Source organism: Loa loa, assembly GCF_000183805.2.
Source record: "Loa loa unplaced genomic scaffold supercont3.71, whole genome shotgun sequence".
NCBI classification, from domain to species: Eukaryota; Metazoa; Nematoda; class Chromadorea; order Rhabditida; family Onchocercidae; genus Loa; species Loa loa.
Genome location: NW_018108251.1, coordinates 163,497 through 188,103, shown reverse-complemented (window position 1 = coordinate 188,103; position 24,607 = coordinate 163,497). Strand labels below are relative to the sequence as shown.

At 36.2% G+C, this 24,607-nt stretch overlaps 4 protein-coding genes across 6 annotated transcripts in view; 3 read left to right on the top strand and 1 right to left on the bottom strand.

Moving 5' to 3' along the window:
- Positions 1-670: 670 nt before the first annotated feature.
- LOAG_02885 (hypothetical protein) lies at positions 671-1,203 on the bottom strand (the record flags this gene model as incomplete). The annotated part of the gene is made up of 2 exons (XM_003138422.1): positions 671-943; positions 1,159-1,203. The coding sequence occupies 2 exons, from the start codon at positions 1,201-1,203 to the stop codon at positions 671-673; spliced, it is 318 nt and encodes a 105-aa protein (XP_003138470.1).
- LOAG_02884 (beige/BEACH domain-containing protein) lies at positions 678-20,028 on the top strand. The gene is made up of 61 exons (XM_020446158.1): positions 678-878; positions 1,185-1,335; positions 1,609-1,832; positions 2,018-2,165; positions 2,443-2,626; positions 3,021-3,219; positions 3,358-3,559; positions 3,670-3,816; positions 4,201-4,364; positions 4,463-4,563; positions 4,662-4,751; positions 4,821-4,906; positions 5,004-5,117; positions 5,209-5,457; positions 5,561-5,730; positions 5,812-5,904; positions 6,015-6,165; positions 6,390-6,604; positions 6,825-6,929; positions 7,097-7,291; positions 7,468-7,609; positions 7,740-7,928; positions 8,037-8,185; positions 8,308-8,413; positions 8,525-8,662; positions 8,762-8,873; positions 8,983-9,173; positions 9,257-9,477; positions 9,582-9,746; positions 9,947-10,162; positions 10,381-10,588; positions 10,719-10,969; positions 11,064-11,166; positions 11,287-11,506; positions 11,593-11,708; positions 11,842-11,932; positions 11,999-12,124; positions 12,239-12,400; positions 12,664-12,848; positions 12,949-13,164; positions 13,268-13,381; positions 13,504-13,646; positions 13,737-13,893; positions 14,076-14,241; positions 14,520-14,803; positions 14,961-15,118; positions 15,256-15,468; positions 15,784-15,899; positions 16,051-16,199; positions 16,290-16,514; positions 16,657-16,902; positions 17,011-17,174; positions 17,367-17,548; positions 17,624-17,775; positions 17,902-18,228; positions 18,314-18,451; positions 18,551-18,669; positions 18,784-18,979; positions 19,083-19,228; positions 19,294-19,488; positions 19,704-20,028. Exons 2-61 carry the CDS (start codon positions 1,204-1,206, stop codon positions 19,804-19,806), a joined length of 9,969 nt encoding a protein of 3,322 aa, XP_020303464.1. The 5' UTR covers positions 678-878; positions 1,185-1,203; the 3' UTR covers positions 19,807-20,028.
- A 1,245-nt stretch (positions 20,029-21,273) lies between these two features.
- Positions 21,274-22,723, top strand: LOAG_02883. Of its 2 annotated transcripts, none has more exons than XM_003138420.2 (4): positions 21,274-21,353; positions 21,536-21,709; positions 21,942-22,047; positions 22,401-22,723. In XM_003138420.2, the coding sequence occupies exons 1-4, from the start codon at positions 21,330-21,332 to the stop codon at positions 22,538-22,540; spliced, it is 444 nt and encodes a 147-aa protein (XP_003138468.1). In that variant the 5' UTR covers positions 21,274-21,329; the 3' UTR covers positions 22,541-22,723. The 2 variants fall into 2 exon arrangements, with proteins under 2 accessions (XP_003138468.1, XP_020306309.1); XM_020446157.1 differs by having other exon boundaries at positions 22,315-22,723.
- Positions 22,724-23,196: 473 nt separating this feature from the next.
- The window catches only part of LOAG_17409, a 5,943-nt gene continuing 4,532 nt past the window's right edge, over positions 23,197-24,607 (top strand). Inside the window, exons 1-2 of one of the 2 annotated variants that reach the window (XM_020450071.1) lie at positions 23,197-23,316; positions 23,594-23,704. Coding sequence is in view for 1 of the 2 variants with exons in the window: in XM_020450070.1 (XP_020306307.1) it covers positions 23,549-23,704 (156 nt within the window). In the remaining variant the exon portion in view is untranslated. Of the gene's footprint in view, positions 23,705-24,607 lie in introns of both variants that reach the window. The other variant, XM_020450070.1, reaches the window with a different exon arrangement.

Here is a 24,607-nt window from a genome sequence, read left to right as displayed (position 1 = left end):
GTGGTCAAATGTTAAGATATGCCAAATGTTAAGATATGAAATAAAAACTAGTTCATCTTATTTCATATGCCGCCGCAATTGCTATTCGAAGGTTATGGCCCATTTCGAATAAAGGTGCAGCTATGGAATTTAGTGTGAAATGCATTCTTTATTTGCTAATTTACTAAAATGCAAACTTCTGACCTGATTGTAGTCTTGTGCATCCATTTTTCATTTCCTTATAAATATTACTAAAATCAAATCAAAATAATATATTGGGAAATGACTGCAAGTGATGGGTACTCCTTAATATATATTCCCTCAATTCTGAAGAGCTCTCTGTTGTTAAGATATTCGAAGTGGGTAAGCTTTTCAGCAGATTTCACCTTGTTATTAGCAAGTTCTCTCCGATGATGCATTTGGTGTTTGAGATGGGATGGCATTTTGCAAATTTCTGACCATAGATATATTTTTAGGGTGAACAAAGAATGAGTAAAGCTCCTCTTGATGATGGCTGATAACATGAAACTAAAATGAAGTTAAAAATTTAACGTACAATAACCATTCACTCCACCAGGTGACTCCAACAGAACGTGCAAATCTCATAGAGGGCCGCGTTTTGTCGCCCATTGATTAAGCGCAGGGTGAGATTTCTGAGGCCATTCTGCGCATCTGTATTGCAACTTTATGATTAGTGGGTTTCAGGGAAGTTCATCTTGGTTGTTAAACAATATTTTATTGCATATCGACGAATAGGACGCATCTTCTCATGTAACTTAACCACTTTTGACCATTGTCCATCTTTCTTTGCTGAATTTCGGAGGGGCGGTAACGTACTGTTATTTGAATATGCAGCGCATGGATACAATGCACATCTGATTGGATAGCTCACTACATCAGTATGTTTCATTTTCTTTCGAAAGTAGCTGTTATTGTAAGAATTCAAATTACGGCTGAATGACAACTAAAATTAAAATTTCGGAAATTAAATTAAGTGCTTCAAGTTGAGAAATAAGAAAAATGACAGTTCTCTTATTACATGCCAGAAATTCACTGAACTGCATTCCTGAGAAATGGTATACTTTTACTAATGAGGATCAAAAGGTATTGTGATGATGAAAAAACTATCCGCCAAATTCAAAAATTCTTTTTTTGAGCATTCATTTCACTAACAAAAACCTTATGTTTCTTGGCAGTCTTTGAAGGATGTAAGAAAACGCTCATATGGAAGACGTCGATCGTTCGCTGACTTTACTGCACTTGCGTAAGACGTTCAGCGAGTATTGTAGGATGCCATTAAATGGTTCAAATGATGGAGATCGGAAGTTTGACCGTGTGCTTCCACTCTTTGGAAGGGTAATGGAAATTTGAAGTCGAAAAGAATTCGAACTTTTTTGTTTTTTCATTTTAATATCAATTTGAAACGGATAAGCTGTAAAAATGTTGATTAGTATTCGGATTTATAATATGCAATGGTTGCACAGCTATTCTCTAGTCACATGTAATTGTGAATGATGTAGTCATTAATACTTACCAAATTCTGTACCAGTACTATGAAGTATTGAGTTAGAAAATTCAATACTGCATGGAATTGAGTTTTTGGAATTATTTTTTCACATCGTCCTGCAGGTGATGGTAATGTACCCTTCACCAGAAGAAATTGTCGATAAATTCAATGAACTGTGTTCGTTTACGGGTCATCTTTGTCGTCATCTTGTACAGGAAATACGCTTAAGGGCCGCAAATGAATGCACTCAGTTGGCAGCTTCTGCTATTTTAAATTTTCTATTACCAGATGTCGCCGATTGTCGTGGCTGGACGTTATTGAATGCAGTTTGCTACCTTAGTTACACGTTAGTTTTAATTTCGCTGTTGTGAATTTACCTTTTTGTCGTTGAGTTCGAGTTAGTGATTATTGTTATTTGGAGTTCCATTAAATTCTACGATTTTGAAAAATTATTTGATTGTGGAAATTCGTTAAGAATATTTATCTCCTTCAACAGATTTGCTGAAGCTTTCTTAGCGAAGCGATTTCCAGGAAACAGGAGCAGGTTATTGAAGTGATGTGCAAAGCAGCATTACCTTCTACTCTGATTAAAGCACTTTATTTATTTTTCGATTTGCCCCCTCCAGCCAATGGGGATGTCACATCATCCAAACAAAAACTTTTCGTGGTTTTCCAAAAAGTAACTTTTTTTCGTTTTATCTTCATGAAAGCGAAGAAAGACGTGGTAAAGAGAATTCAAGGAATTTGTCCGATGAAAAGTAGATTCAGTTATTCAATATATTGTTACGAATACGTCATATATTTTTACTAGTTTAAGTATGTGAATTCAATCTCCGTGAAAGCGAAGAAAAACGTAGTAGAGGGAATTTAAGGAATTTGTCCAATGAAAAGTAGATTTACAGTAATTCAATATATTATTACGAATACTTCATATATTTCTTAACTAGGTTTTAAAGAAATTATGTGAATTCAACTGTGTTGGTGAAGAGCTTACTCGGAAAGATGATTTGTTCCTTCTCTTTGCCGGCGCTTCTTGCGCATGCCCTGCGGAAAATGTCGAATGGAGAGAAGCTGTATCTCAGTTACTTGTAGTGGTAGTTTCAAAAAGCTTATCCTCATCTGTAACCAAATATATCCATGGTATTGTTTACTAATCTTTGAGAACTGTTGTCGTCGAAATAACACCCCATAATATGAAATTAAGAAATTTCATGGATTCTAAATTGAAAAATAAAAAGTTACGAGATGTACAGTAACACAGTGTAGAGTATTGGTTAGTGGGTCAAAGAGCAAGATAAGAGTTAAGCTGCGTTCTTTTTTCAGGATTATAAATAAGGGTTACATTAGTTGTGATGATGCTTATATTTTCAAGTCTAATTTTCCAAAGAAACGCTTAGTGAAGAGGAATTTTCCGCAAAAATTTAAACTGAGAAGTGAAACATGAATTTACTGTGCTTTTCTTTGAACGATATTCTAAAAAATTTGTTACATTGTCGATAAATAGTTTTCAAGCACATGATATCTCTGTTTACAGCCAAAAATTGTATATCAGTATTTTTATCAAATATATATAAGGAGGATGAAAGCCTGTTGGATCAAGAACGCATCGGAATGTTTATTTGTTTGCTGTCTCTTTTAAAGGACTCTGCGCCCATTGTGAACGTTCTATTGCAAGATTTTGCTCGTGCTAATGGTTATCTTTTATTACGGGATTTTATTTTGAAATATTCAGAGTAAGTTTTAATTTTACGTCGGCATCGTGACCCTATTCAAATTTCGGCCTAATTTTTTCATATCTGCATTTCCTTCTGGATTCACAACAGCTTTGTGAACTGTCGTACTTGATTTTAAACTACTTTTTTTTTGTTTAGGAATAAAGAACTTGAAGAAGGTATTAAAAATATCTTATTATTGGTAATGAGTATAACAACATGTGGTATTGCTGAACTGAAACCGATTTATACACCAGGACCGATTATACTTCCAACTTTTAATCTTCCAACTCCTTCAAATAATGGTCTTACATTGCGCAATATCGATGCGTTCCATCTTCTTTTTCAAATTTTTACACAGGTAGAGTTTTTCAAAATTTAGGAATTCGTCACATTCCTTTGTTGATGTTTATGAATTCCTTTTATTTTCACGAATTTTTTTTTCTAGAAATTAAGACTTATTGCTTCCAGTGTAAAAATGAACGAATATGTGAGGCAGTTATTGATGCTGTTCATAATATTTATGCTTCTGATGCTGTTAATTACTTCATTGCGGATAAAGAATGTCCATTATCTCAAATGATTGAAAGGATGGGACCAAAGTCTCCCCAAGCACAGGTTCTTTCTTTTATATCATACCGGAAATACTGATAAAGTAATAGTTTTCTGTGAACGGTCCCTACGATTATTTGATGTAAAAATGTAAATTAAGATATCCCCATTTCACACTGCATTACTCTGTGATATGTTTACATAATGAAAATTTTATCGTATTCTATGAAGTTTTATTGTATTCTTAGCAACAGGTAGATACTTTAAAATGTAGTCAGGTAAGTGGAGTTTCATGTTAGATTAGTTAAGATGCTAATTGTGATTTTCTTTCGAAGAAAAATTTCCAGTATGTAACATCCCAATCCATTGCTCTTAATGAATTCTGACATATAGTTGATTCGTGAACTAAACTGAAATTATCTCTATTACTGTTTACTCAATTTGTTTTAGCGGAAAGTTATGGAACTTGTTGAGTATGTGGTGTTGCATTTGAATCATATTCCCTGTAAAGAGCTTATTGCGCTGAGTGTTCTGCTGAAAACAGAGATATCGGACAACGGTTTTGAATGTTGTGTACTTTTTTACAGAGTGCTTTCAGGTGCATTTTATTCATTGTTTTACAATGCAGTTAGATATTAATTGTAGGTTTGGTAGTAATAACTTTTCATCTGTTTCTCTGCCGTTATTTCTGCTACATATTCTCTTTGTTTAGAATATTGTCTGCCAATGCGCTACTAAAGGATGCTTTCCGTGAAGTTGGGCTTGTTGAATCACTGATTTGGACAGTGTTGCATTTCATATCAATAGACAAAAGTAATATTTCATCTTTTCTATCAAATTTCTTATGAACTAAGGTTGTGTAAATAAATTCCAAAAGCTAGAATTTTGTCTTTCTGCGACTATTTTTTCAGTTCGACCCCTTTCTGAATGTGAAGGACGAGTTGCTTTGTTGAGCACTGATATACTTTCTCTTCTTGTCAGCAACAATCTTGCTAATGCTTGTAAGTTGTTAACGTAATTACATACTTCTCCAATTTCTTGGTAGAGGCACTGAAAACTTCAAAATTTAGGTGTGTTCCGCGAAAATGTTGGTTCAAAAGCAATCATCGATATTATTTGTAGCAATAGTGATGAATGGAGGGCTTCTGCATTACAAGTAATTTTGCTTCATTACATATGGTGACAGTTTTAACTTTTTGTCTCCTAGAACTATTCCTTACAGTGGCATATTTTTCCGTAAACTTTAATTGCAGCTCATGAAACAGCTTCTAATATCCGGTCAAAGTGAAGAACAGCTCACAGCTTTGCTTCTTGTGCTTCATACTCCGACGTGTAATAACATGCCTTTGAAAGCAATTTTGTTGAAGGTAGTAGACAGCTTTCACTAAATTCCTTTTTTTCTCAGAACTGAAAGGATTCGAAACTAAAAGTAAATTTTTATTCCATGTTGTATTTCAGTCTCTCCTCTGTGCTTTGCGTGAAAGTCATAAAGTGCGTTTAATGTTTCGACGCAGCGGTGGATACTTATGTCTGATGTCTCTTTTGATCAGTCTCGAGGGTAAGCTATGCAATAGTGCTGAAGAAACGATTCCAGAAGTGTTTCTTGCCGAAACCACCAACTTTCTGAGATTTACAGAAATCATTTTCAAAGTACTGGCAATAAGTATGCGGTATGAGCCATCCAACTCCAAATATTTTTCTCATGAGGTGATTTTTCACTTTTAATTTCCTTATATAGTTTTGTTCACATATCACACGTTTTTTAAAATGTTTCTCCAATGTGATTGTCAAATTTTTGGAATAAATTTAGGTGACGTGGGATAATTTGTGCTTAGCTTTACGGGTCAGTGGAGCTTTTATGAAAGATGTCGAGAAAATCGATGCGAAACATGTGATATGGCAAACTGAACCATCAGAAATTCAGAGTAAGGTTGAGGCATGTCACAAAGTGTTTGATTTCAACGAATCTTCCAATAGTAGGTTCGTGTTTTGGGTTTAAATTAGAAAAGGTTAAATTTTTTATCGGCGGAAATTGAAATATGAAAAGCTGCATATTTATAGTTGTATGCCACCTGGTAAAATTCCAACTTCAATATTTATTGCATTGTCGATGGTGCGGCTTCTGGTCAGCTTGGCTCTTGACAGTTACGAAAAGTGAGTTATACCCAAATCTATACGTTTTAAAAGCGGCATAATTAAAGAATTATGAAGTCTCGCTTTTGATCTACTTTACTTCTATTCTTGGATAAAGTCATGACATTTAGGCCTGAGGCAGTTTGGCCATTATGTTCTGGTCCAGCAACTAGCGACCAGTGTGTATCCCTTACATCCTGGACAGCAGGTGTACTTGTCCATCCTGGTGCACTAATTTCTGTTTTACATCTCCTTCCCGCAATACAGTCATCGACATTCCAGGTAATGTTTCCATTTTCTCTTTCTTTGCGTACAACCTCATTTGACAAGTAACTGTTACTCTGAATGGGAATTCTGAATTTCAGCTGCAAACAAATATAATAGCCAGCAAGATGATATCACTTCTTTTTTTCGCCAAATTTTATGACTTATGAAAATTTTACTATGTTAAATTTGGTATATCAAATTTGAATCTGAGAGTCTGACGTCTTTTTCTTTCACTTTAGTGGGCTGCAGCTGCTCAGTATTACTGCGCCCTTCTTATCAAGGCGCTTTTGCGACCGGAGAGAAACCAACAAATTATGTGCCAGTCAAACATGGCACACAGCATTTTGAAAGTTGGCGTTAATGTTTTCAAGAGCGAGAAACACCTCATGCTTGGACCATTTTATTATGTCCTGGAGCGACTTTCTTCACATGCAATAACTCCATCTGATTTAAGGTTAATCTCACTCTTGGAAGGATCATTCATAATTGTCATTTTATTTTTGTCATTGTTTCACTTTATTGCAGATTTTTGCAGCATCTTTAATTTTCACTTTCTTTTGAAATTAAAATGTGGTGTGTGTGTCTGTGTGTGTGTGCGTGTGTGTGTGTGTGTGTGTGATTGAAACATAGATTTTGTGAATTACGAACTTACCTATGACACTTCCCGACTACAGGTCCTTTTTGCGTCTTGATATGCCGCTTTGTTGTCGAAATTTGGATGAGACGGAGGGTGAGGAACCAATGACAGATAATGAGGGTGGTTCTATTCCCATTGCAAGGTAAGTCCTTCCTCAGTATTATTGACGAATGAATACTGCTATATAGAATTGAAAATCGTTGCTTATTTTCTGAACAGTGGGTATTTGAAATAAAGTATGAAAAGCGACTGACAGCTATCAAGGTGACGCTACAGTCATTTTGATATGTTTACGCTTTGTGGTTTTAGGGTGAAGGCGCTGGTTTCAATGATGACACCGCGTGACCATCGAATTGCTCAAAATCCATCATTTGTGGAATTCGATATGGCACCTGAAGGTTTCGCATGTCTTGTAATTCCATCGCTAGCACCGCTTTCAGCAGATTTTGGAATTGGACATGGTGAACGGATATTTCCGCCTTTAAATGGTCTAACAATAATGATGTGAGTGGCTTATTACGTCATCGGATTCTAAAAACTTTGTATAATCTTCAAACTCCTTCGTTATCCTCTCCACAAATTAGTTATTGCACTAGATCTAATATTTTTTCTCCACGTAATTTCACGACAGAAATACCCAAGAAAGCACTGTGCTGGATGTAAACCTCACATTACTCTAGGTGGCTTTGCGTGGAACAGTTCAGTGATAAAAGGATCGACCCACATCCTATACGCTTACTCACAATTTATCGTTCATTTAATTCATCAAAAAAAGAAGATGGTTTAAAACAGAATCCCTCACTTGCTTGCCTTTCGATGCAGGTAGTGCTATTCCTTCAGCTGTCTTTGGTTTTGTGAAGCATTTATTGTTTGATAGACAGTTCGAAATTGTAAAACCAAATTCAATTGGTCGAAATGTTTCCATTTTTTGCTTCTCACAAATTCACTGTAGCTAAGTTCCATCGATCGTTCACTCCTGATTTGCACCGCCGAAAGCGAAACTGCGGGTAACGATCTTGAGAAGGAGCGAAATATTGCGGATGAAAATCTTATTCGCATTGCATTAGGAGACTCAGTGTGCATTGGACAGTGGACCCATATCGCTGTAATACTAGCCAGATCTGTTCTTAAGCATAGCCAGGTAGTTAATTTTGTTATTCAAGAGTTACTTCCTTAAAATTCTTGCATTCATCCCTGTGCTGCTTTTTAGTTTCATATGAGCATCTTTTATAAACTTTTCACTCTGTAGGCAGCTGTTTATATTAATGGTCGGCTGGAAGGTACTTACAAGCTACATTATATCATCCAGAATATTGGTGGTGGTGCGGCTCATTTATCTTACTCCAGTGGCATTCATGCTGTTATCGGCACACCACCAGCTTATCGATCACCAAGCAGGTAAGCATATTTTCATTTAAATTACTCGTCCGCCGTTACTATTTTTAATCTGAAATTCTCGAGAAGCAAGAGCTTTAAGATTCATCAAAATTTTTAAATCCAAGTACTTTTTTTTTTTGCAGACTGTGTTTCAAAATTTCCACTTTTGTCTTAGTTGAAGAACCAATGGGTGCAGAAGCAATAACTCGAATATATGATTTGGAACCTCATTACATTGGGAACTTTCAAGTACGTTTGAAATTTGAAAGTTTGAAATTAAATTTATTACATTGTAGATTTTTTAGATTTTTTTGACTTTTTAGATTTTTATGGAACTGTGTAACTTATTGAATATTGCAGACGATATCGGGAGATACCCCTCTTGTTGCGGAGGAGCGTATTTGTTTGTCTTTATCGGCGGTGGCCAATAAGGAACTGAGCGCTTCACGAATAGGTTCAATATATAGCAAAGCAGATAGCGCGTTCATTGCACGTTACGTATGTTTTACACTATGCTGCTCAAAATCTAAAGTAATATTAATGTGTTGAACCAATATATGTTCTTAAATGGAGTCATCTGCCACGTATTCCTTCTAGGTTGGTGTTTCAATTCATGACAAAAGCACTCCATTACGGGTTCTTCTCAATACAGTTACGCATGCATCAGGACCAGCACGACCTTTTGGAGCAGTACTTCTTGGATATCTTGGTATGCCATTCTTCCCTTTTTTGAAGATTATTTAGTCTTATGGATATATTTTGGAAGAGATTGGTTCGATATTATTGCTGACTGTTTTTACATACGTCCTGTTTTCCAGGAATACGGTTGTTTACACCATGCCCAGTAACTCGACTGTTGGACTGCGTGGGAGGTATATCTTGTCTGTTTGGTCTCGTAGCAATGGCGACAACATCCCAAGAGTTGTATGCATCATTAAAAGCCTTGGCGACTGCTATAAAGACGGATAAAATTACATCGAGACATCTGATTAGTACGAGATCCTATCAGGTGTACCTTTTTGCCCATTATTATTCTTTTAATTAAATATAAGGAGCGCAGAATCAGTAATTTGAAATTGCTTGAACTTTTAGATCCTTGCGATGCTTCTGGAAGGAAAAACCGAGCTTCTGAATTCCCATATTCTTCACTTAATTTTGTCATTGGCTGGCACGTTGGATACCAGCAAAGACACATCCATTATACCGAATCTTTCGGTTTTTGAGGATATGTTATGTGATTTGGATGTTTGGAAAGACGCTAGCCCTGACCTCAACAGACTACTTTATGAACATTTCTATGAATTAATCACGGAGTGAGTTAAAATTTAGTTTACCAGGACGTTATTTTTTTGTGGAGCATTCGGTTTTCTTTTTGTCTGCTATACATGGTTTAAAAAGTAACGAAGAGTACTTTTAGTCAGAACAGTGAGAACATGAATATGGTGCGCCGTAGCTCGCTACCATCCCGTCTTCTCATTCGACTGTTTGATCATCCGAATCTTATTTTTGCTGTTAATGATATTGTTTTCAATCTTCTTGCTGCACTTTTGCAATCTCCTGCCGATAATTTATTGCTACTGAAGTAATTCTTAAATTTTCAGTAACATGCTTTTGCATTCACATGAAAAAGTGTTGAGACCGCTAAAGACCATCCACTTACTGACAACCGTGTCTTTTGGTAAAAACGGCACTATTTTAAGTTGTTGGTACTTTTTACCTAACCTCCAATCTGTTCACAGGGGGAACTTTTGCATTCCATAACTCAGTTTCGACGTTTTATAGAGTTGGTCAGCTGGTGGCTGGAACTCTTCCAGTGCCAGGTTCAGACCAGGATGAAACTTCATATGCATTCTCGATAACCGATCTGCAAGCAGCTCTGTTTGCCAGTAAACATTCACCACATTTTGATCGTCTGCTTTATGATATTTATGTGCGCAGTCGTATTCTCAACATAATAGCAAACACTTTAGCGCATTCGAGTGTAAACAACAATTTGTTGTGAGTCATGCTTCATTAATATCATTTCCAACAGCTTTTAGACATCATATTTCAGCTGTCGATAGTTTGACGTATGGTTAGTTTATTTATTGACTAATCATCTTGAAGTCATTGTTTCTCACAATTCGTCAACATATAAAATAAATTTATCTGGATTGTTGGTCTTTCCGTATGTGATTTGTTACGGATTTTTTTTCTTTTCACGCCTCGCTCTTCAGATTATGTGACCTAGTCGTTAAAACACTTGGTTTCGATTGGGTGCTGGCTCTATTCACGCCAGGTGCTCATTGTACAACCATTGTACTTGGTCTACGTATTCTTCTTGCTCTTTTGAAACACGATCATCTAATGCAGAAATTTAAGGAAGGCTCAGCAAATGGTGGTTGGTTAACAGATGCAGACTCATTTGTTCGCAACAGAGCTGCAGTAATTTTTTGTCATACTCGTCGAAATTGATTCTGTGAAGCATATCTCTCGAGATTTATATGCAGTTTTCGAATATTCATGTCATAGAGTTTTGAAATTATTTTCAGTAGATGGACTTTTAATACTTCAGGTTTTACTTGGTTTCTCGGTATCAGCTTACGGAGGCAACGTGGGAGCTCATGTTGACATCAATCCAGAACTTTCTGAATGTAGTGGTTTTATAATGCTCGAACACTTGCTTTATTATCACTATGAAAAACCGCAATGCTATTTGGCGATGTTGGCATTATTAGTTGGCCAGCCAGTGTCAAACATAACACTTGTGGATAATTTTTCTCTTGATCTCATTTGGTCCCATGTTTTTGGTCTTTCTTTGTCAAGGTTATTCATTTCAGGATTTTTCGTCTTTTCATATTCATGAATAAGTTGAAAGTTTTCAATTTTGGCTTAGAGTATTTTAAAAAGTTTTTTCAAGTTCTGTGTCAGAGGCCGTTTCTGGTATTGAAATTTGTTGTGAGGCAGTTATACCGCTGTTATCCATGGTTCGAGCTACAGTTCATGCCAACATACGTTCCAGTGTTTGTTTTGCTTAATTTAATTACCTTTTTCATGAGCAGAGCTTCTAGAACAGCTTTCTAAGAAGGAGGAGTAGGCGCTTGTTAGTTTAACGTTATCACTGTTATAAGAAATGTATTTAGGTTGAGTCACCACACGATGATAATAAATTGGTGTATTCTTCTACGGTGATTCAAATGTTCACTTTCTTGTACCAAAACTGTTCTAACTTCTGTAATCTTTGCCACACAGAAGAGTTCATAACTTACCTATTTTGTGTTCTTATACCTCTGGATGTCATGGAATCAAATACAGTCAGAGATGAAAATTCGCTTTCGCCACCATTCTACGATATGCATGCTAGTATGTGCTTTCATTTTTAATATTTCTTTATAAACAAAATGCATTTTACGAAGCCTATTTTCTATTGTTCCATATGTGGTCTTTAGTCCTTGATGAAAGTTGCTGTCGAAATGTTTTGGATCTAATAAAGCGGATTTTATATGAAGATGTATGTCGAAGTCATGGTGCCAAGCCGGAATCCTTATTAGATGCATTAATCGAGGTATCCAAAAACCTTTTACTCGATAGAGATTCGAATAATTCTGTTTTATTGGATCCTTCAACAAGTGAAAAGTAAAAGTTATTTATTAATTCATTTATTTTTCCCGCGAGTTTCTATTGCCACTTTTTTACAGAGCATTCCTGAATACGGTTGTTCCCGTCGATTTTGTACTTTTGTGCTTTCGGAAAACTTATCTTTGTGCATGGAGTACATGATTGCTACTGGTGAGCTTTTGAACGAATTGTTTGTACAAAATTGGCTATTCATTTAATTCGTTTGTCTGTTTTCAGACGTTTTGCTGGAGTCTGAGAATACAAGTACTGCAGCAACTTGCGGGACTTCAGCTGCAACTTCTGCTGTTTTATTTGCAAATTTCGCGTATTTTGCTTCTAGGATTGTTGACTGTGTTTGGAGTGGTAGGTGTTAAGAAATTTCTGTCACATTCTATTTCCAGATTGTCTCTTTTGAATCGCAAATTTGTTTAAAATTCAGTTAGGACTCTTGAAATATTCAAGTCGACAAGTTTATAGGGATTTATGTTGGGGAAGCAAGTCGTGTGCTTAGTTTCTTGTTGAAAGGGCTTGCTCTCATTCGGCGTAACGATCCGAAATCAGTTTCTTATGATTCACTTATGCAGTCGCTCGATCGGACCATTTTATATCTCTTAAGTAGACCCATTGACAATGTTACCGGTACGTTATAGCAGTTGTCGCTTATGCAGGACTAAGATTCTATCAGTAATGAAATCATCAATAATTATTTTATGAAAAAATATTTAACCCTGCACATATTCTAGTTTTCGCCTTCTTGTTTCCACATTTTTGATGATGATTTCTTCGAAATGTTATTTATTACTATAAGCCAGAAATTAAAAAATTTTTATTTCTATTTCCCTAAAATATATGCTGCAGCGATATTCAGTATTTTTTTCGTTACTATTGCTAATAAGTTGCAGTACAAATGTCGATTTTAAATACGCTGTCAGAGATCATCCTACATCGTAACGTTATATTGTCTCCAACACACAATGATCCCTTGTTTTTCGGCTCTCTTACTCATCTTTTATTTATGCTTTCCGTCACACCGGACATTCTTCCAAAAAGGGAGGCGTCATCGAATCTTGATCGTGGAAGTGCTCAGGTGAGCTTTTATCAAGGCGTTTTCACGCGTTGAAAAAATTGATATTTTCTTTTACAAATGTTTGTGTATTTTCGTTTGCATTTAGAGGTTTGTATTTTAGGTTGCCTTGTGTGCTTCACAGGTGTGGAAAGAGGTTTGTACAATGAAGCGAAATCTTCTAGAAGAAGTTTTTCGGAGTGGTTTTGTTGCAGAGTTAAATGCAGCACGTGCTTTATTATCGCATGCTGCCAGTCTGCAATGGTTATCGTTTGTTGATTCGCAGATGAATTCTTCTGCGCCAAAAAGTACTATGCAATTTCAACAACAGATACAGTCGGTGGGTGGTTGTTAACACTGTTGAAAATATCTAGGTTTGAATTTGTTTATGCATAATGTTGAACTTGAGTTGTAGTTAACTACTCAGTAGACTAATTCTTAAGAGAATCACGAAAGTTGCTACTGGTTTACAACGTTTGGCAACTCGCAAAGCATTAAACAGTTCGAGTTCAGTCTGCAGCTTCATGTTCTTGCGACAGCCAAATATCACTACGGAGGTCAGTTTGAGAAATATGCATTAATTCTTATAATTATGATTGGGTTGAAAAAGTATGGAAAGATTTTTATATAAAGTGATTTGAGTGACAAATGCATACACATTTTATGGACGATTTTGCAGGTAGTTCAAATGTGGCTGCGTGTGCACATATCGTTAATCAGAGAACTTGTTCGTACACAATGCCTCTGTTATCATGAATGGCATTCACACGTGCAAAAATGGTGCATGCAAGATTGGCGTTCCCTTGAAATGGAATTGATAAGGTATTTACAGGGGTTCTACCAGATTCCTAAAATATTCAGGAATGATTATTTCTGCTCAAATGAGAACATCGAAAAATCAATTTCTTTCAGGGAACGTGGAATTTGGGGAGCAGAGCTGGGTTCTTCTCTAGACAAGTATATGTTAGATATGACTGAAGGGCCTTGTCGTATACGGCGGATGTTGATTCCAAATCCAACTTTCTATCATCATTATCCCTATCGTCCTTATCTTGATTCTCCTGAATCGGTGATTTTTAATACTTCTTTTCCTTGCTCGTGTTTTATAAATGGTAAAGGTACTTCTATTTTAATTTGAAATCTTAAACTTCTAAATCAGGGATAAAAACGCCACGTTATGTTTGTCAAGATTAGGGTCTGTGGTGATGTTATCAATGCACGTTTGACTACGAATTTTTTTTTCTTTTGCAGAAAGCGATACGTGCTAAAGTGGCAGTATCAAAAGACAGCAAACTGTATTATGCAGCTATAAAGCGACGCCGTCGGAAAATACCGGAACAAAGGATCATCGATGTATCGGCAACGGTATATACCCCATCTGAAGAATGTTCAGATCTGTTTTTTACTGATATGCAAGGTTTCCAGATTTTCTTACATCAATGAAAAGTCGTGACTACTTTTCTTTTGAGTTGAAGTTTCTTTTTAGTGGTACCTCCTTCGTTTAACTACTTTCCACTCACTTTTCACAGTACAATATTTTCTAAATCTTCCGATGTATCAGTTCATAGTGAAATGCTAAATAATGCACAGTCCTGTCATTTACATCACCGACATTTGTTTTCATCAAATCAGATTTAATTATTGATTCCTCTGACATGTAAAATAGGATTTCGAAGAGTTTTTTTCGCCTATTAGAGATCAGTACGTCAGTAATTCGTCGCGTATCGATCAAGCATGCTCTGAGCAAAGACAGCGATGAAACAGAATGTGTTGTAAATGAGAAAGATGTGAACGAAGCAGACGAGGAAAGTGAGGAAAATGGTGTAGACGAAGAACATAGTATTGAGCGACAACAAACAAGAAATGGACAAAAAAATGATATTCAAGAAAATGAAGGGACGACTATTAAAGCAAAAGATGGAAGCATAGAACGAAAAAGAGGACCTGATAATCAGACTTTACTCAGACTTCTGGAACAGGTATTCTAAATCCTTTGCTACCTTACGATTATTTTCGTGGATGTCATTCTCTTGTTTTTGTACGAAGTTTTTTTGCATTAAATCTTCTGAACATGGAATAATGCTCTATTTTGTCGTCTGCTGTGAGTAGTCAATCGTCAGTTTTACCATTTTGTAGGGTGAACAACTGCATTCTATGTTCCGCTGTGCACGTGTGCAGGGTTTGGATACAAGCGAAGGACTGTTACTTTTTGGGAGACAACATTACTATGTTGTTGATGGATTCACACTTCTGAAAACGAGAGAAATCAGGGATTTGGATTTCCTCCCACAAGAGTAATTTAGATTTCATTTGAAAATTTCGGTTTTGTTCTAGAAGAATAAATTTCTAGGCAACGTCTTTGCTTTACTTTTATCGCATACCTTCTTAAGATTTACTTTTTCACTTCATATTAGTAGGTTCATTAATTTAGATTGCATGATCCAATTGTACCATACATGGCCTGTGGTGCTAGCCATCCTGTACGACGCACTAGATTGTGCAGTAAATTTTCATACAATGATATTCGTGAGGTACATCGACGTCGCTATCTTCTGCAACCAATTGCTATCGAAGTATTCTCAGCAGATGGCCGTAATTACCTGTTGGCTTTCCCTAGACGTATGCGTAATCGAGTTTATCAAAAGTTCGTCATTTGAATTTGTTATATCCGTTCACAAAGGTTTTGTAAATAAAAAAAGCTGTACTTATGTATTTAAACGATTTAGACCAACTCCACTTTATTTTATATGTGAAAACTGAAGGTATGTAATAATTGATTTAGAGTTTGAGAGATTAGCAATCCTAGTAAACAGTGACTTATCTGTGAAAAATATGAATTGGTAAAAAAAAATATTTTGTTGCTAAAATGTCACAATTTCTCGAAAACTCAGTTGCCTTAGATTTCTATTTTCTACATCTTAGATTTCCATTTTCTACTCCTATTTGTCTTTATACTCAGATTTTTATCGTTAGCAAGGTTGCTGAAAGACAGTGGATCCGAATCTATAGGAGGACAAAGGTCGACTGCTCCAGTGGAGCAAACAAGTCGTGTTTCATTACTTACCTCATTAATAGGTATCATTTTAATGTATTCGATTCGTTTGGGCGGACTGTGTTAAGAAAATGATAAAAATAATATCAGCATGCTGATAAACTTGCTCTTGACACTTCAAGTTGGAACTGATTCTAAAGACAAACGGCAATATGAAAATGTTTTTCGTTTCAGGACAACAGTCTGTTACGCACCGTTGGGTACGAGGGGAAATCAGCAATTTTCAATATCTGATGCATCTGAATACTTTGGCTGGTCGGTCTTATAATGATCTTTCTCAGTATCCGATATTCCCGTGGATATTACGAGATTACGAATCGGAGGTTTTTTTTTCTGCTAGGTTATTGTAAATAAAGAATTCGATGAGATGATGTTAGACTTTTTTTATTCGCAATTTTTTGGTGCTTTTATAGGATCTAAACTTGACAGATCCACGTTTCTTTCGTGATTTGAGTAAACCAATGGGGGCACAGAATCCAAAACGTTTGGAACAGTTTCTAAAAAGATATCGGGAATGGGATGATCCAACTGGTGAAACGCCTGCATACATGTATGGCACACACTATAGCAGTGCTATGATTGTTGTTTCATATCTCGTACGTTTGGAACCTTTTACGCAACAGTTTCTGAAGCTTCAGGTATTCTCTTTTTCTCTCATGTTCGTATGAACAGCTTTTTTGCATAAGTTTTGGTTATAAATTTCGATCAGGTAAGATTAAAAGCTTTTACACTATTATCAGCATGATGTTTCAACGTTAATCGAAAAAAATGAAACTTTAGGGTGGTCATTTCGATTTGGCTGATCGAATGTTTCACAGTGTTGGTGATGCTTGGCTTAGTGCGAGTCGTAATAATATGGCAGACGTAAAAGAGTTGATCCCTGAATTTTTTTCTCTTCCTGAAATGTTTCTTAACTCAAATCACTTTGACTTTGGTGTCAAACAGAATGGTGTAGCGCTGGATGATGTGATACTTCCAGCGTGGGTGAAAGGTGATGCCAGAGAATTTGTACGTATGCATCGACAGGTGATTTCTTGTTTTAGTGACGAAACTATTTTAGTATCTTACGCATTTTTAGTATGAGTACAAGGATTTCCAGAAATTTTTTACCTATGTCCGTCTATAATTCTTCAGGCACTGGAATGTGATTATGTATCAGCAAATTTGCATAACTGGATAGATTTAATCTTCGGATATAAGCAGCGCGGAGATGCTGCTATTGAAGCGAATAATGTTTACCATCATCTTTTTTATGAAGGGAATGTTGATTTTGATAGTATCGAGGATCCGCTAACAAGGTATGCATAAATCAATAAGTTGTTTGGGTTCAGATTCCTACGTTCCAGTCTCGGCCTTAAGCTGATTACTGGGGCTGTATGTAAAAATGTAGTTGTCTCTATGTTTCTGTGTTTGTAGCAAATGAAAGACAAATTATTTGTCACTAACATTCATGATAATATTAAATAGTTTTGTGTTTATTCTAATTTTAGAAACGCAACTATTGGGTTTATTAATAATTTTGGGCAGATTCCTTCGCAACTGTTCAAGAAACCGCACCCACAGAAAAAAGTTGCATACACAGATATTTATTCATCAACCCCTGGCGTTACAACACAGCGACTTTTTTATCACTCTTTTGATTCACTGAAAGTACCAGCACAGCCAATAAAAGGTTTTTTTTTCGGAAGTTAAAATTCTGAAGTAGAGACATGAAGTCCCGGTCTTGCTGATTTGTTAAACTTTTCAGAGTTAAAATCAACTGTTGGAAGCTTAATTCCACTCGACAAAGGTGGAGTGCTTGCGCTGGAAACAAATCGTGCACTACTTTTGCCAAATCGTTACATATCTTGGGGTTTTCCAGATAGAAGTATAAGGATTGGTGCTATTGATAGTGATCGGGTGATTTTTGTGTCAGATGTTTAAAATGAAAACTTGTCTATAAAACCTAAGGTATTATTGTTTCGGTGGTGTTAGAGAAAATGAAGCAAAGTTTTAATGATAATAATAGTACAAGATTTTTTTCAGTCAACTTGCATCTATGAGCTGTGCGAAAGCGCTGAAATTACTTGTTGTGCATGTGGTGATTCACGGACAGTTTTCACCGGTTCCAGTACGGGTAAAGTTTGCGTTTGGGATCTGACCGAACGACATCCTCGCATTCGCTTTCGTCGCACATTAACAGCACATACAGAAGCAATCACTGCTTTGGCTGTTTGCTCAGCACAAACCTTGCTTGTGAGTGGTAGCCGTGATGGCACTGCTGTTGTGTGGCATTTGAGTGCGTTAATATTCATTCGACAGTTACGACCGCATCCATCCGCAGTGACAGCTGTTGCTATCAATGACGCAACGGTTAGTTTCCAAAATTAAATCTATCTGAAATCTACGAAATGGATCATGTGAACTGATCAGGATTTATCCGCGATTTGAATTACAGGGGGACATAGTGACAGCATCGGGATCGACGATGTTCCTATGGTCGATCAATGGACGGCTGCTATCTGTAATCGATAGTGTTGACAAATCTTCGTTCGATCAATTTCCTAATATCATTTTATCATTGGCATTTTCTACGGTGATTGTTATTTATTTAATTCTCATTTTCAAAAACAGCTATAATGCATCTACCTTTGATATATTTTTTTAATGTTAGTAATTGGATTTAAACTTTCAGCTATATGAATGGGATCCGGAAAATGTGATTATGTGTGGTGGTAGTGATGGCGTTGTACGAATATACTGTATGGAGTTTGTGAGAAGTGAAGATGATCCAAGAGAAAGCCGATCACCAACGTACCTTTAGTGCTTTTTTAAGGATTTAGCTTATCAATTCAAGTTTTGTTCCCAGCGAGATGACAGTTTTCTGTTTGCCAGGTTTTTATCGAGTCTTCATTACAAACATTTAAGAATATTGCAAACAAATATAAACAGTGCTACTACTCTACAACAGCGTCTTGAACGACAACAACAAAGCTTACAGTTGTTATCAGCAGCAAGTTCGTCGGACACTCCTCCTGCTGGAAGTCAAACTGGTTCACCGGAGCCACCTACCGGTCCTTCTATTAATTTATACGAGATCGATGAAAGATTGGATTGTAATCGGGTTAGTTGATTTCACATCTTTCAAACGTAGGTGATATTAATTATTTTCCTTTCTTAAAGCATTTAACTCTTTTATTAAGAACCTGAATAACATCTTGTTTCAGAAATGGCAGGATGCTGAAGCCGCTCACTCGGGAAAATTGGTTTGGAAGAAATTATTGGTACCGAGGTTTTCATTGACAACCCATACAGCTTTTAATCGTAAGGATAATCCACATCCTGCTTCGATTACAGCTATCACACCGTCGAGGTTTGCAAAAATCAGTTTGTGCTTTTTTTTAAATTTAAAATCTTCATTTTCATCAAAAATTTCAGAGATCATCGAACTCTGTTTGTTGGAGATAGTGTTGGTCGCGTTTGGAGCTGGCAGATTGGTGATGAAGTTGGTGCACGTGCAGATCACTGGATACAGGATCCGAGTAGAAGTTCATGCACACAATGCACGCAAAAATTTTCGCTTGCCGAAAGGCGACATCACTGTCGAAACTGTGGGCATATTTTTTGCAACCGGTTTGTCATTTCTTGTCATGTCTTTTTTGTTGCTGGGAACTTCGAAAAAATGCATTTTTGGGCAAGGATGTCATATCTGTATCTAATTTCTAGTAAGAATATGAAAAAAAAAATTCCTAGATTATTGGCGCACTTTTGTGCATCTCAGATGTCTGTTTAGTGTTCCATGAACTGTGCAGAATTTGAGCTCCTCTTTAAAATTTAATTTATTTCAGATGTAGTCGATTTGAAACCGATATAAAACACATGAAAATTTCGAAGCCAGTGCGTGTTTGTCAAAGTTGTTTTTTACGTTTGAAGACAGAAGGGGTATCCTAAGAAGGGGGAGACTGGAATTGAAATACTTTCTTTTTGCCTCCTGCTGCATGTTGTATTTATCATTACTAGCTTATTTAAACTATTTGTTAATGAATAGTAGTTTTCTAAGAATTTTTCCTTTGATCTCAATTTTATAATCCGTTGTGATGTAACTTTGTACTTGTGGTTTAGTTCTTTATTTCCATTTCTTACCAATAGTCCTTTGCATAATAAAATGGCTGCAAAACTGTTGGAAACATGAAATATCTGGCTTATTTTAGACGATGTCCAGAGTAGTATATGGAATGCTTAAGCTAAAAGGAATATACGAATGCTGGTGTGAAGAAAGAGTAGAGATATTTGTCTCAAAATTGAATGCTAAAACTACACTATTTTGAATTTTGCATTGTGCTAGTTTATTGTATAAAGTCAGTATTGTTCTTAGGACAAAGGTAAGCTAAGTCTTTTCTGACCCATTTAGTTTCTGGAATATCACGATCAAAATGTCCATACGTTGCACCTATTGTGCCAACAGGTTGGGAAGTTTCCTAGTGTTCAAGTGAATTTGTTTCGTAGTATATTTCGACTAAGTACTATACCTGGATCTGTCATATCATGTTTTCAGTGCATCTGTTTCTGGTTTTGGTTGTCAGCTCTTCCCTTTCGTCTTTTAATAAACTTCGGGTTCAATAATAAATGTAAGGGACAGGATGAGAAGTTGGAAGCTGAGGGGTGGATAAGTTTTTCGAAAATATTTGAGGTTGTCGTTCTTTGTTTTCATTGCCGCGTTATTCCTTGTTTTGGTAGCGTGCTACCCAATATTGGGTCTAGAGTGGTGGCGTCGAAGCACGCAGATTTTAGCCGAGAATGCAGCGACTTCTCAAGTTGAGTTTTGCATAATTCGTATGAGTCGTACTTCTCATAACAATGAATTACAATATACCCAAATGTTACGTAAAATTTGGCACGTCAAACCCTACCGAAGGATAATTAGCTAAAAGGTCAAACTGAACAATAAGTAGGACAGGATGGGAAGTTGATTTTGGGTTGTCAGGTTGTGGATGATTTATGCGTATCTACAGAGGTTTTTTATGAAGTGGATGACTAAAACTTCGTAATGAATACCGGATGAGGTAGAGGGTGAAGAAATGACGGTCACAAAAATAGGGTGGGATAGGGGTTTTCATAGAATTCTAGGAATGTGTTGCAAGGCTACCTTTGTTGTTGGGTGGGGTGTTATGCCTTGGTGATATTGGTGGCGTCTAGATGGTGGTTAGTAACTGGTAAGGGTGCCCCCACACTGGAAATGCATTCTGCTGCTCATTTTAGCATAAATACCCTAGTAATAAGGTAGTGTGTGTAAATTAGCGCTCGATTTAGCGAGAACGGTCCATTAGCAGCATGGCATGTGACTATTGTACAGTGAGGAGAAATCAACGGTTATCGTCCGTTCCGTTCTTCACATTCCGTCACTCTTCTATCCCTTTTAAAATTTAGTTATTTCGTTTCAAGCTGCTGAAGAAGGGTAGAAGCACGCAGTTGAAATGGCATTGAAACGAATTCAAAAAGTAAGTGTTTTCGGTATGCACGGCATTTAAAATAGAAAAAAAAAAGCCCGTAATTTTGCTGAGTAAATGAGGAAAAAATTCGCTGTTGATTGGTTTACTTGCTTTTGTTCCACCCATTTTTTAATATTACAATAGAAGCTTGTCCTGCTTGAGGGTTATTTCTTATAATTTACTTATTCGAGGAACTGCAAGATCTGGGCAGAGATCCACCGGCGCAGTGCAGTGCAGGACCAGTTGGTGATGACCTGTTTCACTGGCAGGCTACTATAATGGGTCCACCAGAATCGCCATATCAAGGTGGTGTATTTTTCCTGACAATCCACTTCCCAACGGATTATCCGTTCAAACCACCAAAGGTATGAGCAGTGAAACATTACTAACTTAGCAGAATGCTTTAATTTTTGTTTGTTTTGCAACTACTTGGCATAATATAAATATGAAGAAGTCTAGAATTAGTTTATCAGTATAGTGGATTTTCTTTAAAAAAAGAAAACGGAAAATAGGGTGACCCTTATTGTAAGGCATGCATCTTCATATCATTTTTACTTTTTCTTTGCTATTTTCCATCGACTTCTCTCCTCATTGCAGGTAGCGTTTACAACTCGTATTTATCATCCCAATATCAACAGTAATGGTAGTATCTGTTTAGATATTTTGCGTTCTCAGTGGTCACCTGCTCTCACAATTTCAAAAGGTATTTTCTTAGAACATGTTGATTCGCTTAAATAAACAAAGTGCGTCTACCTTACTTACTGGTCCCTCAGATCTGTGTAAAGTAGCTGATAAAACAGTCGACTGTTATAATGGAATAGTGAAAGTACCTCCATCCGTCCCAGAATCTATGTTTCAAACTTAATTGGCTAGTCGGGAATGCGGAATTCATCTGGCCTGTCTGGAACTTTTAGATAATATTGACCTATTGCAACCCTCAATGCTATGCTGTCTGACCTAGTCAATTAAGGTATCATTTCCACATCATGGCATGATTATATGGTTGTTGCATGAGGCTCCGACATGTGAATAAAATCTTATTTTGTGCAGTTGCAGTATTGTTGTCAATCTGTTCACTCTTGTGTGATCCGAATCCTGATGATCCATTGGTGCCTGAGATTGCACGCATTTACAAAACAGATCGAGAACGGTACAATCAGCTAGCTCGTGAATGGACCCAAAAATACGCAATGTGATAAATTAGGGCATATATGTGGGGTTGCAAGTTGATGCGTTACGTTGCCTTATTGAGCAAAGTAAAGCATCCACATGCCGTCCAAGTAAGAGACATCGTAAATGCTACAATAATTGAATAATTTTACAATTTTTAGATTTCATGTTTGTCAGAAATCTTGGTCGTCTTTGAATTTTTCCATAACTAAATAGATTGGTTTGATGAAAAAGCCATTTTGTTTTATTACTTCTTGAATTTTCAAAACAATGCGTCAGCTCATTTCTGCCGTTTTTCCTATTCTTGCAGCACTATTCAATCGTTCTAGAGATAGCTGCGAATGTTGTGCATAACAAAAAAAAATTCTTTGTCAATGATCTATATTGTGTGTATGAATTTTCTTTCTCCCTTTGAACTGTTATGCAGTTTTAAACTTCATTTTGAATACATCTAGTTCAAGTGTTCTTTTTGGAGTTTGTCGTTCGTTCATCCTATGAATTTTCACGATACAACGCTCCTTTGTTTTTTTTTTTTTTGTTTTAGCAATCTGTGCTGCGTATAAGTGATACACACAAATTTAAATACCATTTATTCATTTGCATATAAAATTTTAAAGGGACATTTTACCTTTGTTTTTTTCATTATTCGACATATTTCGTTTCAAGAGCATAGCATGGTATTTTTGCCGCTGAAATCTGCCTTTTTTCCAGTGAGATGAGATTTAAACAATCTTCATAAGTTTTTTGAGTTTAGCATTCAAGCTTCAGCTGAGTTCGACAGTTCAAGAAATGAAAGGAAGTGGTAAGTTGTGATTGACATGCGAATGACTTCCAGTAAAATCAAGTTCTTCACACTGAGATGCCCTTGAACTTTATGGTTAGTGAAAAGGGCTACTGAATTGGTTTCGAAGATTGAATGTCAGACCTTTTGCTCATCCTACTTTTCCAGTGTGAAAATCTTGCAGGACTGATGTTCTTAACTGAGGATCTCTGAGAGCTGGGGTACGTAGCTAGGAAGACGATTACGTTAACTTATGGGCTTTTTGGAAGTTTCTTGCTATTCACTTGTGTTTTTGCAGGCTTCTTTCGCGAAAGATATTCTCTTTGGCTTAATTGTAGACACAGCTGAATATAATAATGAAGGTTTAACGAAGAATTGTTTCTTCTTGGACGTTTGGGGAATATTACAGGTAGAATCTTTCGGGAGATTATTCTTGACTTTGCTTATTGGGGAATTTGTTATATTGGATTGAAGTCGTGATGGAGAACCGGTAGCATATTTTATTGAAAGATTAAATGATAATTTCTGAGGACAAATTTTTAAGAGAGAATGACTCCTTGATAATTGGTGCTTAGTGGCAGTTGTTTACAATATTGAGACATGTGATAAAGTAAGTAAATGGTAAGGTGTTTAAAACAGTTTGCAAGATCTTTGATGCTCATATGTTTACATTAATTAAGAAAATTCATGAAAACACAAGTAATTTATAGTAATCTGGAAATTCTTTGAAGCACAAGATATTATAATAATTTGGAAGATAACGATAGGGTTTCAAAATACTGCAATAAAGTTAGTTGTCAGATTAAATGAGTTAAACAAATATTTTACTAATCGAGGTATAAAAAACATTCATCGTATTTTGTCTTATGTATAATAAATCAATTATCTGAAGAATTTTAATGCAAAATCTTTATTATGGACAAAAATATTTTAATACTGGATGTATTTCAATATTGTAATGATATTTCATATTTTCATAACATTTTCATCAGCTTCAGAAGTGTAGCTTTCTTATATTCGTATTCCGTAACGTCGCTCGCATTAAGAGACACATCGTCGATGTTCGCATTATGGCAGAAAAAACTGAAAACGCTTCAGAAGCCGACGAACAAGCAGTCGAAAGTCAATCATGTGTTTATTATGTAAATTCTCCGGAATTCTTTAACAAAAAGATGGTTTGGAAGTTACTTGATGACTGTACTACTGAGATTGCGAAGAAGACTTTGTCGGGTATTTTGTCGTAGAAAGCGTAGATATGCGTTTTGGATAAAGCCCAAATGGGATATTATAGACGACGAGGTGTAAAAGTATT

What these genes read in the sequence shown, in the direction of transcription:
- LOAG_02883 (XM_003138420.2), top strand. Translation starts at nt 21,330, where the DNA reads ATGGCATTGAAACGAATTCAAAAA. An exon ending in CATTGAAACGAATTCAAAAA is followed by an intron (nt 21,354 to 21,535) that starts GTAAGTGTTTTC and finishes TACTTATTCGAG; the next exon opens with GAACTGCAAGATCTGGGCAG. An exon ending in TGCTCTCACAATTTCAAAAG is followed by an intron (nt 22,048 to 22,400) that starts GTATTTTCTTAG and finishes GTGCAGTTGCAG; the next exon opens with TATTGTTGTCAATCTGTTCA.
- LOAG_02884 (XM_020446158.1), top strand. Translation starts at nt 1,204, where the DNA reads ATGGAAGACGTCGATCGTTCGCTGACTTTACTGCACTTGCGTAAGACG. An exon ending in GTTTGCTACCTTAGTTACAC is followed by an intron (nt 1,833 to 2,017) that starts GTTAGTTTTAAT and finishes AGCGATTTCCAG; the next exon opens with GAAACAGGAGCAGGTTATTG. An exon ending in ATAACTCCATCTGATTTAAG is followed by an intron (nt 6,605 to 6,824) that starts GTTAATCTCACT and finishes TCCCGACTACAG; the next exon opens with GTCCTTTTTGCGTCTTGATA.